The sequence below is a fragment of the Colossoma macropomum genome, unplaced genomic scaffold (assembly GCF_904425465.1).
Source record: "Colossoma macropomum unplaced genomic scaffold, Colossoma_macropomum, whole genome shotgun sequence".
NCBI classification, from domain to species: domain Eukaryota; kingdom Metazoa; phylum Chordata; class Actinopteri; order Characiformes; family Serrasalmidae; genus Colossoma; species Colossoma macropomum.
The window spans coordinates 32,569,123-32,583,990 of NW_023494788.1; the positions used below are offsets into that span (position 1 = coordinate 32,569,123).

The 14,868-nt window shown below is 38.6% G+C and overlaps 1 protein-coding gene across 1 annotated transcript; it reads right to left on the minus strand.

The window, feature by feature from the left end:
* Nucleotides 1-369: 369 nt before the first annotated feature.
* LOC118807262 (MICOS complex subunit MIC27-like) lies at nt 370-5,803 on the minus strand. The gene is made up of 9 exons (XM_036569225.1): nt 5,722-5,803; nt 5,250-5,351; nt 4,027-4,149; nt 3,133-3,187; nt 2,940-3,038; nt 2,731-2,822; nt 2,537-2,632; nt 1,501-1,831; nt 370-963 (listed from the first exon to the last, which is right to left on the minus strand). Exons 1-9 carry the CDS (start codon nt 5,731-5,733, stop codon nt 875-877), a joined length of 999 nt encoding a protein of 332 aa, XP_036425118.1. The 5' UTR covers nt 5,734-5,803; the 3' UTR covers nt 370-874.
* Nucleotides 5,804-14,868: the final 9,065 nt, after the last annotated feature.

Below are 14,868 nucleotides of genomic sequence, written 5' to 3' on the forward strand. Positions count from 1 at the left end.
CCTTCATTTAAAGCTCCAACTTAAAATGTATTTTCTGTGTCCTCACTCAATTCCTATCTTCCTTTCTCTTTCCAGCATATCATTAAAATTTATACAGCTTCTAGTTCCCTTTCACATTTTTAGATTCAGATTAACCAAACACTATCATGTTATTACTACTGTTCTCAGTACCTCACTTTTCAAGCTCTAAATTGTTTAGCTTAGAGCAATGGTAACACCATATCATCAAATAGCAAGACCCTGTAGGGCATCTAAAAGACACCGTCTTCGAAAATAAAAGAGAACATAAATCAAGAAATAATTTGGATTCAATACTTTATAACTTAGTATGTCTTCACTTTGCTAAAGAAACAATATGGAGTCATACTATACTGTGATATGTTTTATTTACTGTATATACATGTTCAGGGGTACCATTCGAGAGAGCTGGCATCCCCTCCACAAGGCAAACCCAAATGTTTTGGCACAATTCTTTTTCAGTGGCAGAATAAAAAAACTTCACAGGTGCAAACCTAACTTGTGCCTCTTTGGAAACAAAGTGGACACATCATTGGGATTTCAACAACAGTAACACAAGATCACTCACAGAATTGTACACCAGTAAGTACTTCATTGCAACATATAAAATAATATTTGTCAAATTTAGTGCAATTTCAACAATTAAAAATCATCTAGTCAACTTCTGGATGCATGTCATTCTAACAGATGACAATGTCTTCAGCAACAGATTGTCATCCAAATCCTCGAATATCAGTACTGCTTGTTATTTCAGCCATTTGAGTCTTCAATAAATTACTTCCCTATCAAGTATCTAAAGCCTGTCTGCGTGACGAGCGAATGGATACACGTCATCTTTCCTTTGCTCTCGCTCTTTTCAGCTGCGTGTGCTATAAAGGTCAGCGTCCTCTGGGTTAGACTGTCCAAAGTCCATCAGCTTAAGATCTACTCCGGGGATCTTCTTCTCTGCAACAGCATAAGAAAACATTGTACTACTGCCAGAACATGTCAGGAAATAGTATAAACATTTAGCAATAAACAGCATTCATCAGGGTATTCAGCTAATCATAACAAAATGGATAGTTCCAGTTAAAAAATGTGACTAGCTGACACACATTCGAAATACTCACACACACACACACACACACACACACACACACACACATATCAGCTGAATTCTGTATTATGATGCCAAAATATAAAAAAATTAATAATAATAAAAATAAAAAAATAACATTTATGTTGAGCAGAGCCCATAGCCTGTTAAAAAAACTACACTGCCTGGCAGAAGAACTGTTTATTGTGACTACCATTAAATCATTTATTGAACATCAATGCTTTTTAATGTTGTATTTTGTTGGCAGTTTATAAAACAGCTATTTCACCCCAAGGGGCTTTCAGGATCTCGGTTTAGTGTAATACCTAACACAAATGAAGTCCCTGCCATGGTTTATTGCTTTATTTTTGGTATTATGTTGTTAAAGAATGGCTTTAAACAGCTACCTGTGGAAGCTTTGCTCTCTATTGAGGTTTGTACAGATGACATCTCTGGTTTGCTCTCATCAGTTTGGGAAGATGATAAGGAAGAGATCTTTTCTTCATCAGTCACCAATATGAGTTCATCCTCTGCAGAGGGAACAATGTGTTCTGTCTCAGAGGCTTGTGCGAGAATAGGGACTGAAAGTGGGACGAGGGTAGCCTGTGCTTCAGGCATGGGAGTCATGCTGGGCTTAGTTGGGGGAGGAAACTCTTGGGAACCCTCTTCTGTTCCTGAAGCCTCAACTTCTTCCAGTGCTGTTGAAGCCTTGGCCACAGTTTCAGGTGATGGTGCCGACTTAAGGGTGCAAGAAAGGGTGAATAAAGGTGACTGACCACAAAGGACCAAATGTTTATTTAGAGGTGACATGGTTTAATGTCTCTCTGTTGATATGCTGGTGATTTTTTGGGCCAACAAAGGAACAATCACAAAATGCATGTTAAGTTTCTTTTTCAGTGTAGGATCGAATGGTTCATGTGAATGATTACAGTCCCCCCCCCCGACAAGTTTTGTTAAAGCAGGACTAGGAGGCACCTAAGAAAAATGACACGAAGTGATGCTATGGTTCACAATACTATAGTGTAGTAAATAGGCAACAGTTTTTGTTGTTGCTTGGCGTGATGTGCCATCACAAACGGGCCATAAATATAAAAACCAATCAGCGAATACCCAAGTCTTCAAGCCATCCCACCCATTTAATTGTACTTTACTAGCTATGGTTTGTAAGCACTCTGTGCCAAACTGTGTATTTCGGTGCCGCAGCAACCATTACTCCAAAAGTGTTGTATGGCCCTACAGAGAAACAGAGGCTATACATAGGATTTATGTTGGCAATCACCACAATATCACCAGAGAACACAGGTACACATTTTTGAAAGTTTTGTGATACTCAGCAATGAAGCTACTGAATTTATTAAGCAAGGAAAAGGACCTTTAATACATTCACATGACCTGAAGACCAACACATCAATGCAAAAAAAGATAATGTGTACATGTGTGTACCTCTGAACTGACTGGCACAGCTGCAGGTGATTTCCAGAGTGAAGCCACAGTTGAGCTTGTCCAATGAGAAGCTGCATAAATCTTCTTTCCACTCACCTGAAAGACAAGAACACAACACGGAGGGAATTTAACAGACCTTGAACACTACCAACTGCCAGGGGCCACAGAACAGCTATATAACAAAAGCACTTCACCTTCAGGATGGATATGGTCTGTATAGGGTAACAGACAGCAAACCCTGCCGTGGCCAAACTGAAGGGAAACACCAGTCTCTTTAGACGTGACCCTGAACGCCGCCCCCCCCCAAAGAAAAGAAGAAAACATATTCAGTGCAGATTCTGTTTTTCAAACATACGCATAATGTAAAAAACATTCTGAGAAGGCTTGCATTGTTTTGACTCACCTTTTCTTGCAAGAATCATACCAGCCAGGCCAGACAAAGTGATCACAGCAACTCTGGGGATGAATCCTGAGGGAGGATCTTTAAGGAAGTGGTAGATATCTGTGAAGGAACACAAAATGTGACAAATGAAAAGTTTTTCATTTCAGTTTAATGCATATGGGAAATAAATAACCAGTCTGTGTTTCTTGCTCACCTTCGCCTCCGTGGTAGAGGTTCACACCTGTTACTTTAGCTGACACAAAAACGCTCTGAATAAACAAAAAGGCACAAATGTTAATGCACTAGAGCAAAATGCACATTTCAAGAATCAATTTTTTCACCCGACATTTTTTCCCCCACTCCAAAGACTCCTAGAATGGCAGTAATGCAAATTCATTTACTAAACGTAAAACTCATGAATGCTCCTGCTGCATCAATCCACAGTTCACATACCTAAACAACAAGTGCCAAACTGTGTTTAAGTGGAAATGCCAATGCAACAGTTACTGTAAGAACTGAAATAAGAGGTTCCATCTATGTATTTTTATGTGTACCTTGGCATATAAAATAAAAAGGAAATGTCAAATAAATACTAAATGTGACAGAAGGCAGCAGATACCAGTGGGCTGACAAAGAAATTAAAATTGCCATTCCCTTTTTTAAAATAAACAAATAAATAACTGTGATATTAAATGGTAAACTGACAGCAAAGCACCTGAAGCTAATTGAGGCACCTGTACAATATAAAATAAATAAATATAAAATACGGCCATAAAATTAAACAATACAGCAGTGAGAAACTGCTCTCCTCCTATTTCTCAGAAGTGTTTTCTGAGCATGGCACAGAAAGTTTTCACTTGTACAGAGCTGATGAAAACATTATTATTATTTATTTATTTTTTTTAACACAGCAGTTGTTCACTTGGATTTAATTTGACAGCTGGGTGGAAACTTGGCTAATGATTGACAATGGAGAAGAAATGCAATTTCTGCAGTCGGGCCAAATGTTTTTGAAGAACAAGACTGATTTGACAGATGATATTTTTAGCATTTGTTTTTTACCCTTTATGTGGGACTGCATGGTTAAAAGGTACCACAATGTTCATACTTTTATATTCTGCATATAGGACTGCAGACTTCCCCTGACTTTTCCAAGACCACTCTGTAGAGCTCCTGGCTCTTCCTCCACATAGTAAAGCCTTTCTTGTGGCTCAACAGGGTAGATTGAGAGCTGTGAGGAAAAGAAAAAGGTAAAAAAACAAGGTCAAACACTGATAAGATGGAGACAAACATTTCTGAAGCTAAACATTACAAAGACTAACAATCAAAAACAGCTGTCCTATATTCACTTGCATCTTTATCAGAAATACCTTGTAGGTCCACCTTGCTGACAGAGTTAACTGAGTATTCGAAGGACCCCATAATCAGTTAACGAAACGGTTCCAAACTAGATATGTTTTTGTCTATGTTTTCCTCTAAAATGTTATTGTATCCTCTAAATTACGGGGTCACTTAGTAGTTGGAAAACAAATAATGCTACATACATGCTTGCAAGCAAGCCGCCACTCCTGCACATTGAAATGACACTGTATGAAAGTAAGACTACTATTAAACTTAAACACTATTATAACAACATCACTCAAATGTAGGCTAGTACTGCAAAACTTAACTACCACATTTGACAAGCCTTGGTGAGGTTGCCAGTCTTCTGATGTCAGTTCAGTGTGCAGCAGTGTTATCTTGCATGGAACAATATTCATAATTTGACTCCTTATAGTTTAGAAGATCAAAGGAAAAATGTATAGCAAAGCTTATCAGTTTGGGACATTTTAGTTACCACAGGGCCTGATAGCAGCAATTTTCAAAAATGGCATTCATTTTCCCATAGAGAAACTTGTTTAGACCCTAATATGATAACATGACTTCAGATGTCTATGCTTCTGTGATATGCTGGTACTAGCACCACACACTACCATATCAGTGTTCGTGGAGAGTGGACTATCACCATTCAAACAATATTTGGGCCCGTGTTTATAAAGCTTCTCAGAGTAGGAGTGCTGAGCTGGTCTTAGGTTCTTCTCTTATATATGACGACCTTCCTACCCTAAGAAGCTTCATGAATAAGGGTCCTGTTAACAGCTATAGCCCTATGGTCAGAAACTGAATGACTGTGAATGATGTAGTATTCCTTAATCCTGCTCTTGGTGTTCCACAGCACTGCAGAGTTTCAACAATTCCCTGCCTCAACACCCCTGATCCAACTAATAAAGGGCTTGATAATAAGTTCCAAAATCAGTGAATGGGTGACGCATTTCCATTACTTTCCAATACCTCTTGAGGAGAGAGCAGACATTCCGTTTTTGCTTCTTTCATGGCATAAACCCGGATCGAGGCAAAGCCCAGAACTACTGGGACAGCCACCACTTTGATAACCTGAGGACAAGATTTACAAGGATTTTAAAAGAGGAGCGTTTTGATGCCTAAAGGAGTTTTAGGTTCTTAAAAAAAGTCAAAACCGTCCGTCAATAAAACGATCCACCTGTGGCTCCACAAACTTTCAGTGAATTAAGCAGAAAAAACAAGTATAAATTTGGCAGTTAAGAAATTTATGAGTAGAAAACGACAGCTAAAACTAACTAAGCAGCCAGTTAACTTAGCTAGCTTTAGCTAACTTGTGCGCCTTTTTTGTTTCTAGCCGAGTCATATCAGCTGGGTGAGCAACTTCTTAATCTATAGCACAGTTTATTCGCACATACTACACATGTAGCTAAGCTGTTATTTTATATTACACAGAATTTCTCACCTTGGACGACATAGCACCATTCGCCTGAGCTGTGTCTTCCAATGAGCTGTTTACCTTCTCTTTTTCACGCGTGTGTTGCAGACTACACTGAACAGCGCCTTACTGACACCTACAGGCGGATTCTCAGATTTAAAGGGCCATGTCCTACGATTCTTCATATATATTTATTTTTTAGATAGAATTTTTTTTTGTTCTTTTAGCTAGTTCAGTTGTATGTATATTGTGCTTTGACAAATATAGCTAGCTACACTATATACAAGTTAGCTAGCTTGGAAGATTTAAGTCAGATTAACTAATATTGTTTTGTATTGCATTACTGCAGGAGTAGATGGTTGCCGGGGCAGGAACACACAGACTTGTTGAGGTTTTGCTAGCCTAAGGCACACTTGCTTTTTATGTTGGGTGCGTGTGAAGTTTTCCAACAAAAAATTTCATTTGGCCTTCCATTGTCAAAAAGACACTCCTAAAACACTTAGAACTATGAACAACCATAGGCAAAAATAGCCAGATGAGCACAGTCCATGGGGAGATTTGCTATCCTTTGTCATTCTTAACAAAGTTGCTTTTTATGCTGTGAGTGGAAGGGATGTTCACATTTTCATTTGTCACTGTACTGTCAAACAGACCTAAATAAGTGAACCAAGGACAGCAATGGGAAGCCAGTCTCCTTTGTGTTTGAAAAGAAAAAGAGTGGAGTGTGCTGTAGGCAGTTGGTAATACAGATGGAAAGAAAAATAGATGAATGTATATAACCAAGGTACACTATAAGGCCAAAAGTATGTGGACACTGCTCCAATGATTGAGCTGTGGCGTTTCAGCCGCATCCATTTCTAACAGGTGTATAAAATCAAGCACATAGCCATGCAATCTCTACATACAAACATTGGCAGTAGAATGGCTCATACTGAGACTGTTAAGTCTCAGTTTAACAAAGGTTAAATTTCATTAATTTTCAGCACAGCTAAAACAAAACACCTCATATATATATCAGTCAAAATATGACATTTCATCCTTTAAAATTTCTCAGACACATACACACACACAAACACATTTTTTATATTTCATATCTAACCTAACAGCAAAGGAAATTACTCAAAGTCTGTGCATGTCACTGGATTTCACTGTGTACAATGCTGTGTCATTTACTTCTATTTGGCTGCTCGAAATTTAAAACACATCTGCTAAAACTGAGTAGCTACTCAATAAAAGATGTATCCATGACGATTTTTTTAAGTGATTGCTTGTCTCATCATTGGACTGCGAACCAGAGAGCAAGCAACATCATCAGCGCTTGTGCAGTACTCCACAATTTGGCAATCGACTGAGATGAGCCCCTTGTCCCACACCCACAAGGAGCTGCACAGCTGGCCTGCTTTAATACTGCACACTGAAGACAGTACGGGCAATGCATTCTGCAGTCATTGCAAATCTTCTTAATTGTTCAGCTTGGCTAGTGCTTTGTTTTTCTTTCTTTTTGTCTTTGTTTCTTGTTTTCTTTCTCTCTACTCATTATTTTGTGGGGAAATGAAAAATAAAATGTTTGCTGAGAACAGAGGTGTATCACTTTCCAACTTTTGCTGCCTTTGCCACAAATCACCTTGTGAAATTTCTGCCCTGCTAGATCTGCCCCAGTCAACTGTAAGTGCTACTACTGTGAGATGGATGCATCTAGGCGCAGTGGGCAACAGAGTGGTAAACCATGCGAACTCAATGCTGAAGCACGCAGCACATTAGAAAGGATCTGTCTTCTGTTCACTTTCTACAGAGTCTCAAACTGCCTCTGGAAGAAACATTAGCACAAGAACTGTACATCAGGAGCTTCATGAAATGAGTTTTCATGGCAGAGCAGCTGCACTTAAGCCTAAGATCAGTGAGTGCGATGCCAAGTGTTGAATAAAGTGGTGTGAAGCATCCCTGGACTTTGGAATGGTCATTACGTGTTCTCTGGAGTGATGAATCATGCTTCACTACTTGGCAGTTTTGATGGTATGGTGGATGCCAAGTTCCAGTGAAGGGTAATGTTACTGCTACAACATACAAAGATAGTTTAGGTAATTATATGCTCCCAGCTTTGTGGTAACAGTTTGGAGAAAGTCCTTTTCCAGCAAATGCATGAAGACATGATTTGACAACGTTGTTGTGAATGAACTCCTGTGTCCTCCAGTGACCTCAGCCCCCATGAATACCTTTGGGATGAATTGGAACATCGACTGTGAGCTCTTTTGTCTTCTTCCTTCTAAGAGGAAGAATGGAGGCTGTTTTAGCCACAAAGGAGTTTTGGAATGGGGTGTCCAACAAGCTCATATAAGTGTTATGGTCAGGTCTCCACATACTTTAGGCCATGAAGTCTATATAATGGGAACATACAGACTACATGGCCTAAAGTATGTGGAGACCTGACCATCACACTTATATGAGCTTCTTGTCACCATATATTGTAATTTCACAGTCTTGAAGAAAGCAGCGTAATAACTTGGTTTTTGGGCCATGTACTCCAATTGCATTTAATTGTACTTTGTGCATGCAAGTGATTATTATATGCTGTGTGTTCTATGGTTTTTGTATCTAAACTGTTGTTTCTGTGCACCTACAACAAGAAAAAATCTAATACATGAATGTGCATCTGAACATCTGCATCATATGCTTCATCATGTCTGTTAAACCAGTCACATACAGACACACTACAGTTGTCATGTTTTAATAGGGGAATGACAATGTTGTGTTCTGTTTTGACCTGAAGCACAAAGTCAGTGAAAGAATGGCACTAACGTTACTAACGAAAGTTACTAACCAGACAGGATTGCTGTCATTAAGGGGACACATAACTAAGTGTTAATGTAACTGCAGAACAGTTTTTCCTACCTCTGGTCCTGGAGGCCTACTGCCCTGCAGTTTGTTTTTCCCCTATTTTACTATGCCCACTTAAAATATTAAAATATTAACATATGTTTAATAAGCTGATCAGCTCACTAGCTCAGCATCCCTCTACCCAAAACCAGTTTGCTGTAGAAAAATGGAAAGATACTGGTAAGGTTTAATGGAATATATCCTTCTACCTTGCAAAATTAGCTTAAGTCCCTGCATAAATATCTAGAAACCATTAACTTTTTCTTTTTAGCCTTTTAGCTCCACTGCTTGTGGGCGCCCTCTGGCGTTTTCCAGTCACTTTTTGATCAAATGGGAGAAACATGAACTGGCCAGGCTCCCCCATAAAGTGGGTCTGGTAAGAGGTTATTGTTAATGAGCTGATTCGTTGGATCAGATGTGTTAGGAATAGGGAAAACACTACAGTGTGCAGAACAGTGGGCCTCCAGGAGTTGGGACACACGGCTCTGATAGATTCTGCTCTGCTTTATGCCTTTCAGTAGAAGTGAGAAGTGATTTGGCGCCCCTCAGTGGTGTAGTGGTGTAATGAATAATGGAAGATGCATCAATGGCGTTAGTTTTATTGTTAAACACTTCTCAATCTGCTTGTAAATTCTGTTACACTCTTAGCAAAATGGGTACTATATGGTACTGAAAAAAGGTTTTTTGACTTGTAACAATAATGGCCTGTTTTGGTGCTATATAGAACCATTTTAAAAGGGTTCTTTCAAAAACTATATACTGGTTTTCCATCATAGAAAAGAACTATTTGCTCATGCAAAGAACTATATGCATTTAATGGTTCTTTGAGTGTTCATGGTTCTACCAGTGAAGAACCATTTTTAGTGTATTTATTAGCAAATACATTCTGTTAATATCTATTAAGATGAAAAATTAAAATATCCTTTTTGTGTGGAACAGTATGTTCAGTGCAAGCAACACAGCACTAAAAGCAAACAAAAACTTTGTAAAAGCTTTGTGAAGTGCAATTTGGTGTTTCAGGTAACATACAAGCAGTGGACATTTCTGTTGAAAGGTTCAGCAATTAAAGGACTGCAACTAATGATTATTTTATGATTGTTTCTATAATTGATTAATCTATTGACTCCTGTCCTTTTAATCAAACCATTATCCATTCTGCCACTTATTACATTCATCACAGTGTCACCATCATTTAGGTTACTTCTGAAATCATATACTTGTACTCTAAAGAGATGGGTCAGAGTGTGTCTGCAACTATAGTGTTCATTAAGTAATAGATGACAAGCGTTCAGATGTCATAGTGCATACAGACACAAAAAACGGTGCGAACACTAGATACTGTTCAATCCCAACACTATGGAAGGACATGTCCTCTGAGGTGGTTGTTCAACTTTAAGTGCTGAAGAACAGTATTATGTTCCACTGACAAGAAGTTTGTAGTGCTTGATTTTAGATAAGGTGCTGGTCCTGGAAATTTACTGCTCTGGAGAGTTCAGATCCAGGCCAGAGACAGGGGTTTGATCCCTACGCTGTATCCATGACTCCTCTGCTTACATTTGAAAATATTCAAATTGTAAGTTGCTGTGAATCAGAGCATCTGGCAAATGGCGCGAGTGTCCCTGAAGGCCTTCATTACCTAGATCAGGTAAACCTAAACTCGCTGGGTGGTAGATCACCTCAGTGTAGAAGTATGCAATTCAAAAGCAACTTGAAAGTTTAGTTTGTGGGAAATGCAGTTTCTTTCTTTTTTTTGCATTGTATTGAAATGATGGAAGCCATTTAGAAGTCATAACCAGCTTTGTCATTTGTCACAGACAATAAATACAGACAAACTATGTAAACACTATATAATAAACTTTCTTGTACAGTATACAGTTGCTATAGCCTACAACTATACATCCATTATCTAGAGGCAGTAAAGACTAGCCATTGAACAAAGGATTGGTGGAAAATAGACCAGTTGTTAGTCTACAGCAATGATAATAGTTGTGCTTGAATTATTATCAATGCATTGATGATAAATAATTGTCTTTAGTGGTACAACAACAAAGATTAAGTGGTCAGATTAAAAGTGAGGTATCAGTTCAGTGAGAATGTCTACCAGGTGGATCTGTTCAGCAGTCTGGCTGCCTGTGGGAAGAAACTGTTCATGAGTCTGAAGGAATTTGCCTGGATGCTCCATAGCTTTTTTCCAGATGGAAGTGGTGTAAAGAGTCCTTACGAATGAGAGAAGGATGCTCCCTGATACCTTCCTTTTACACCATTCAGTATAGATGTCGTAGCGGCAGGGATGCTTGACCCAGTGATGGACTGCTCAGTCTTCCTTACCTGCTGCATGCTTTCCTTTCTAAGATGGCCAAGTTTCCAGACCAGACAGTGAAGCTGCAGTTCAAGATGCTGTCAGTGATGCTTCTGTAGCGGTTGAGTAGTCTTCTTAGTAAGTAGAGGTGCTCAGGGACCAGAAGAGCTTGTGAGTGATGTGTACTCCCAGGAACTGGGCACTAGACCTGAGGGATGGGTTGATGTAATCAGATATCATTGATGATTGACACGTGACCCAATAGCGATGCTTAAAAGATGATAATCAGTGTGCTGAAAAGCTGAAAGCGGACTAATTTAGCATTAAACTGCTTGCTAAATATGTTGGGAAATTGGGGTTCATGTTCACTTCAATAGTCTGTTTGTTTCTGTTTGAGAGAGAGAGAGATGCAGAGAGATGCGCTGTGCTGCCTTTCTACTTATACATTAAGTTTAGCTTGAGTGCATGGAACCGAAAATAATCTTCTTTGGAACTTCAACTTGCTTCATTGAGACTCTCTGCACTAAAACAACCAAGCTAAAGCGACTGGGTTTTGCCCGAGAGCAGCTAAGTTAACTATAACCCTGGAACTTTTAGAAGTAAACAAAGTTCCTCTGCTCCCTGTCTACGGCCAGAAAATAGCATTAAAAAAGGTAACAAACCAAAGTGTGCATTACCATCTGAGACAAATTGAAGTATTTTTTCCTACAGCTTAAGTGTCCCAGTGGTGTAGATGAGTTAAATCATTAAAACTTTGAAAATATTATAACACATGGTTTTCCAAAGGCATCCTTAGCTGAATTCTCATGGGACTCTACTGGAGCACTCAGCTCTCAAGTTGCCTTAAACCTACACTAGATTTTACTGCATATGTTTGCAGTAACATCTATTACGATGACAAGTGAAGTACTTTTTAAAAGATGTTGGGTTACTCAGTATTATATTATTTAGACATGGTTAATTAAAGCAGTTAATGTTCAAAAAATGTATGTAAACTAAAAATAGAATACAAAGTAGGTCAAAGCTGCAGCATACCATGTGTATTGGTTGGGTGGGGGTGCAATATAATGTATAATCACAATTTTCTAACTAGAAATTATTTTGCTAATTACTTTTAGATTGCCCAGACCTACTGTGTAGTCTCCACCACTGTTTTGCTGATATGCAGAGGGGTGTGAGGCATCTGGATCCTTCTGAAGTCTTCAGTCAGGTGCATTTGCAGGAATGCGGTCCACATTTGTGTGGGCCTCTGACCATGTAAGGTTTCCTCTCATTTTGGTGTTTGGTGTTTCTTGTTTTGATTTTCCGAGCTCACAAGCACCCTCTATGCACCCATACTGCCGTTTTTTAGACTCAGCAGTGGCATTTTACCCAAATTTAATCGAGATACAGGTAGGCCTGTCACAATTATTATATGATTGCCTGATCAGGTGCAATTTTATCAGTTGAGGCAAATTCATGTAAATAAAAAAGCAGAAAACAATTAATTATTGTCACGAGTCTTATGAAAACAACAAAAGTTCTGATTTCTGATTGGTGTTGTAAGACTTTAGAAGGGCAGCGGTAAGCTGTTTTTATCAGTATGTTTTTTTTATCTTTAAGTAGTGAGTGCTAGAAAGCAAATTGGCTAATCAGCCAATTTGGCCACTGTAGGTTTGTACTTTATTACTTTTTATTTTAATTCTTTTTAAGTTTCAATTGATTGTCTTTCAAAATAGGCAAATTGTTCATCACCTTAATATGAGCTAGGCCCAATGACAGTGTAGGGGTTTGTTTACAGCTCTCTGACCAAAATGGCAGACAAGAAGATATTCAGATGTGAATCACAATGTAAGAGTTTGTTAATTTATCTTGCCTGTTAATAAGCTAATTAGCTAATTTTTTTTACCAAATTTTTACCAAAGTGCAGACTTAAGAAGGACTGCTGAGCTTGGGGCACCTTTTGGGACAGGCTTCTCATGTATAATACGAGAATTTAGAGAGTACTTTTTAATAAAAATAATGCATAGCCTGTCTTCCATAACTGACCTGATCAATGACTGATGGATTTTCTCGGCTCTACACAGCAGCTTTGTAGAAAATCTGGGCCCAAGCCCCAAATGAGCAAGCCAAGGAAGAACTCTCTAAGAGAAACTGTGAGCAATATAAATACAGAATAAAGATCTGATAGTGAATATACGATAGTGAACACTGAATAAAAAAAGAGAGATGAGCCTGTTACTGCACAAAAGTATTTTGATTAATCAGTGATGTACGATGACTACTGTTAGAAGCCTATCACAATGACAATGAGAATTAAATCCATGGAAACCAGAAACTACTTTTAGAAGCCTGTTATGATGACGCATGCATTTGTTATGATGGCTGTACGCTAAATCGTATTTTTATCGTTAACATGATAAACACATCGTTAGAACAGCAATGACAGAACAGATCAAATTACCTCATACAGGCAGCACCAGAGAGATGTCATTACATTGCTGGCACAAACTGTTAGAAGCCTAATGAGCATGTCTTTACACCGGGATGCTCCCCACACAGGGACGAGTAACTTAACCATTTCACTGAACAGCCATGTACGAAACACACACATGCGCAGCTTAACATATTTGTTTTTGTAGCCTTTATGTAAAAAGCTGTAGAGGTAATGCAACTGCAGTTCTGATGTGAGTAGCTGTTAGTAGTTCATTTATTTTTATTTCGCACAATAGCAAATGCTGCGTTTATAATTTTGTATTTTGCTATCTGCTTAAAGCAGGGGTCGGCAACCCAAATGTTAAGAAGAGCCATTTTGTCAAGTTTCAACAAAAATCGAACCATCTTGGGAGCCACAACATTTCACGTCTTTTTCATTTCATGTTCATTTTACTGAAGTAACATTTTACCAGCTTGACTGTAAATATGTCTCAGTATGTGCTTATGTACTAGTACAGGCTAAAAAATATAAATGAAAACACAGACTTACTTTGCTTTACTTTAAGCTTTAGCTCAGATAAAGCCGCTTTTCTCACATCTCCAGCAGGAAACCTTTCCATAATAATAGAATAGTTTCTTGTAAAATGTTTCTCAACGTTTGACTTTTTACAGCTTCTTGTTCAAATTTTCCCATTCCACCCTAAATGTTGCCTGAGGCGCGAGAATGTAGCTAACTATGTAGCTAACTGTTGCACCATTTAAGGTGGAACGTGAAAATTTGAACAACAGGCTGGCGAATGAGAAGCTGACTTCAGCCTCATGACTTTTTAGTGTTTGACAGTTTCTCGTTGCAGATTAAACGTATCAGGAAACCAGCTGAGTGCTTATAAATGTAAATAAGTCCATTCATCTCCAAATTATTGATGTTCATCTTAAATCTTTCTCTTTGCCATTCATTAGCTACTAGCTAGGCGAGATTCTTGTCTGCGTTGACTGTGGTGACCGGCAGTCTGAGTGCCAACCTTTAGGGTTAAAGGGTGAATTAGCAGTTATACATTAACTTCAGTGTTTAAGACCATTTATTGTTAAACTGTGTTAGAACGATCAGCAGAGCTTTATTTTACTGCAAGGGAGGATTCGTTTATTTTTACCTAAAAATCAAATTATGCTGTGGAGCCTCAACAGGGCAGTAAAAGAGCCGCATTTTGCCAACCCCTGGCTTAAAGGAAAGGTTAGTTAGATTTCTGTTCGCATGTCCAAGAAAAGTCTGTTCTTAGATCACATCCAGTCTGAGACACAGTATTTTAAAAATAATTTATCGCTTCTCATGTCATCATCGTGATGTCCGACAGATTTATTCGTTTTATTTCAATAAAATAAGCAGCCCTTCACATTGGTGTAAGAACGTGAAGAACGGCGGTGTGAGGGAGGTAAACAATGTCTGAATAGTTGAAGTTAGAGTTCATGCAGGCACTTGGCCAGTGAGTGTATTTTAAATGGATTATGTATTTTGCGTTGTTTGTGAAAAGTGGAGTCGTGGAATAGTTACTGAACAAAGCATCGGAAAAGTGCTGTCTGACAGTTGA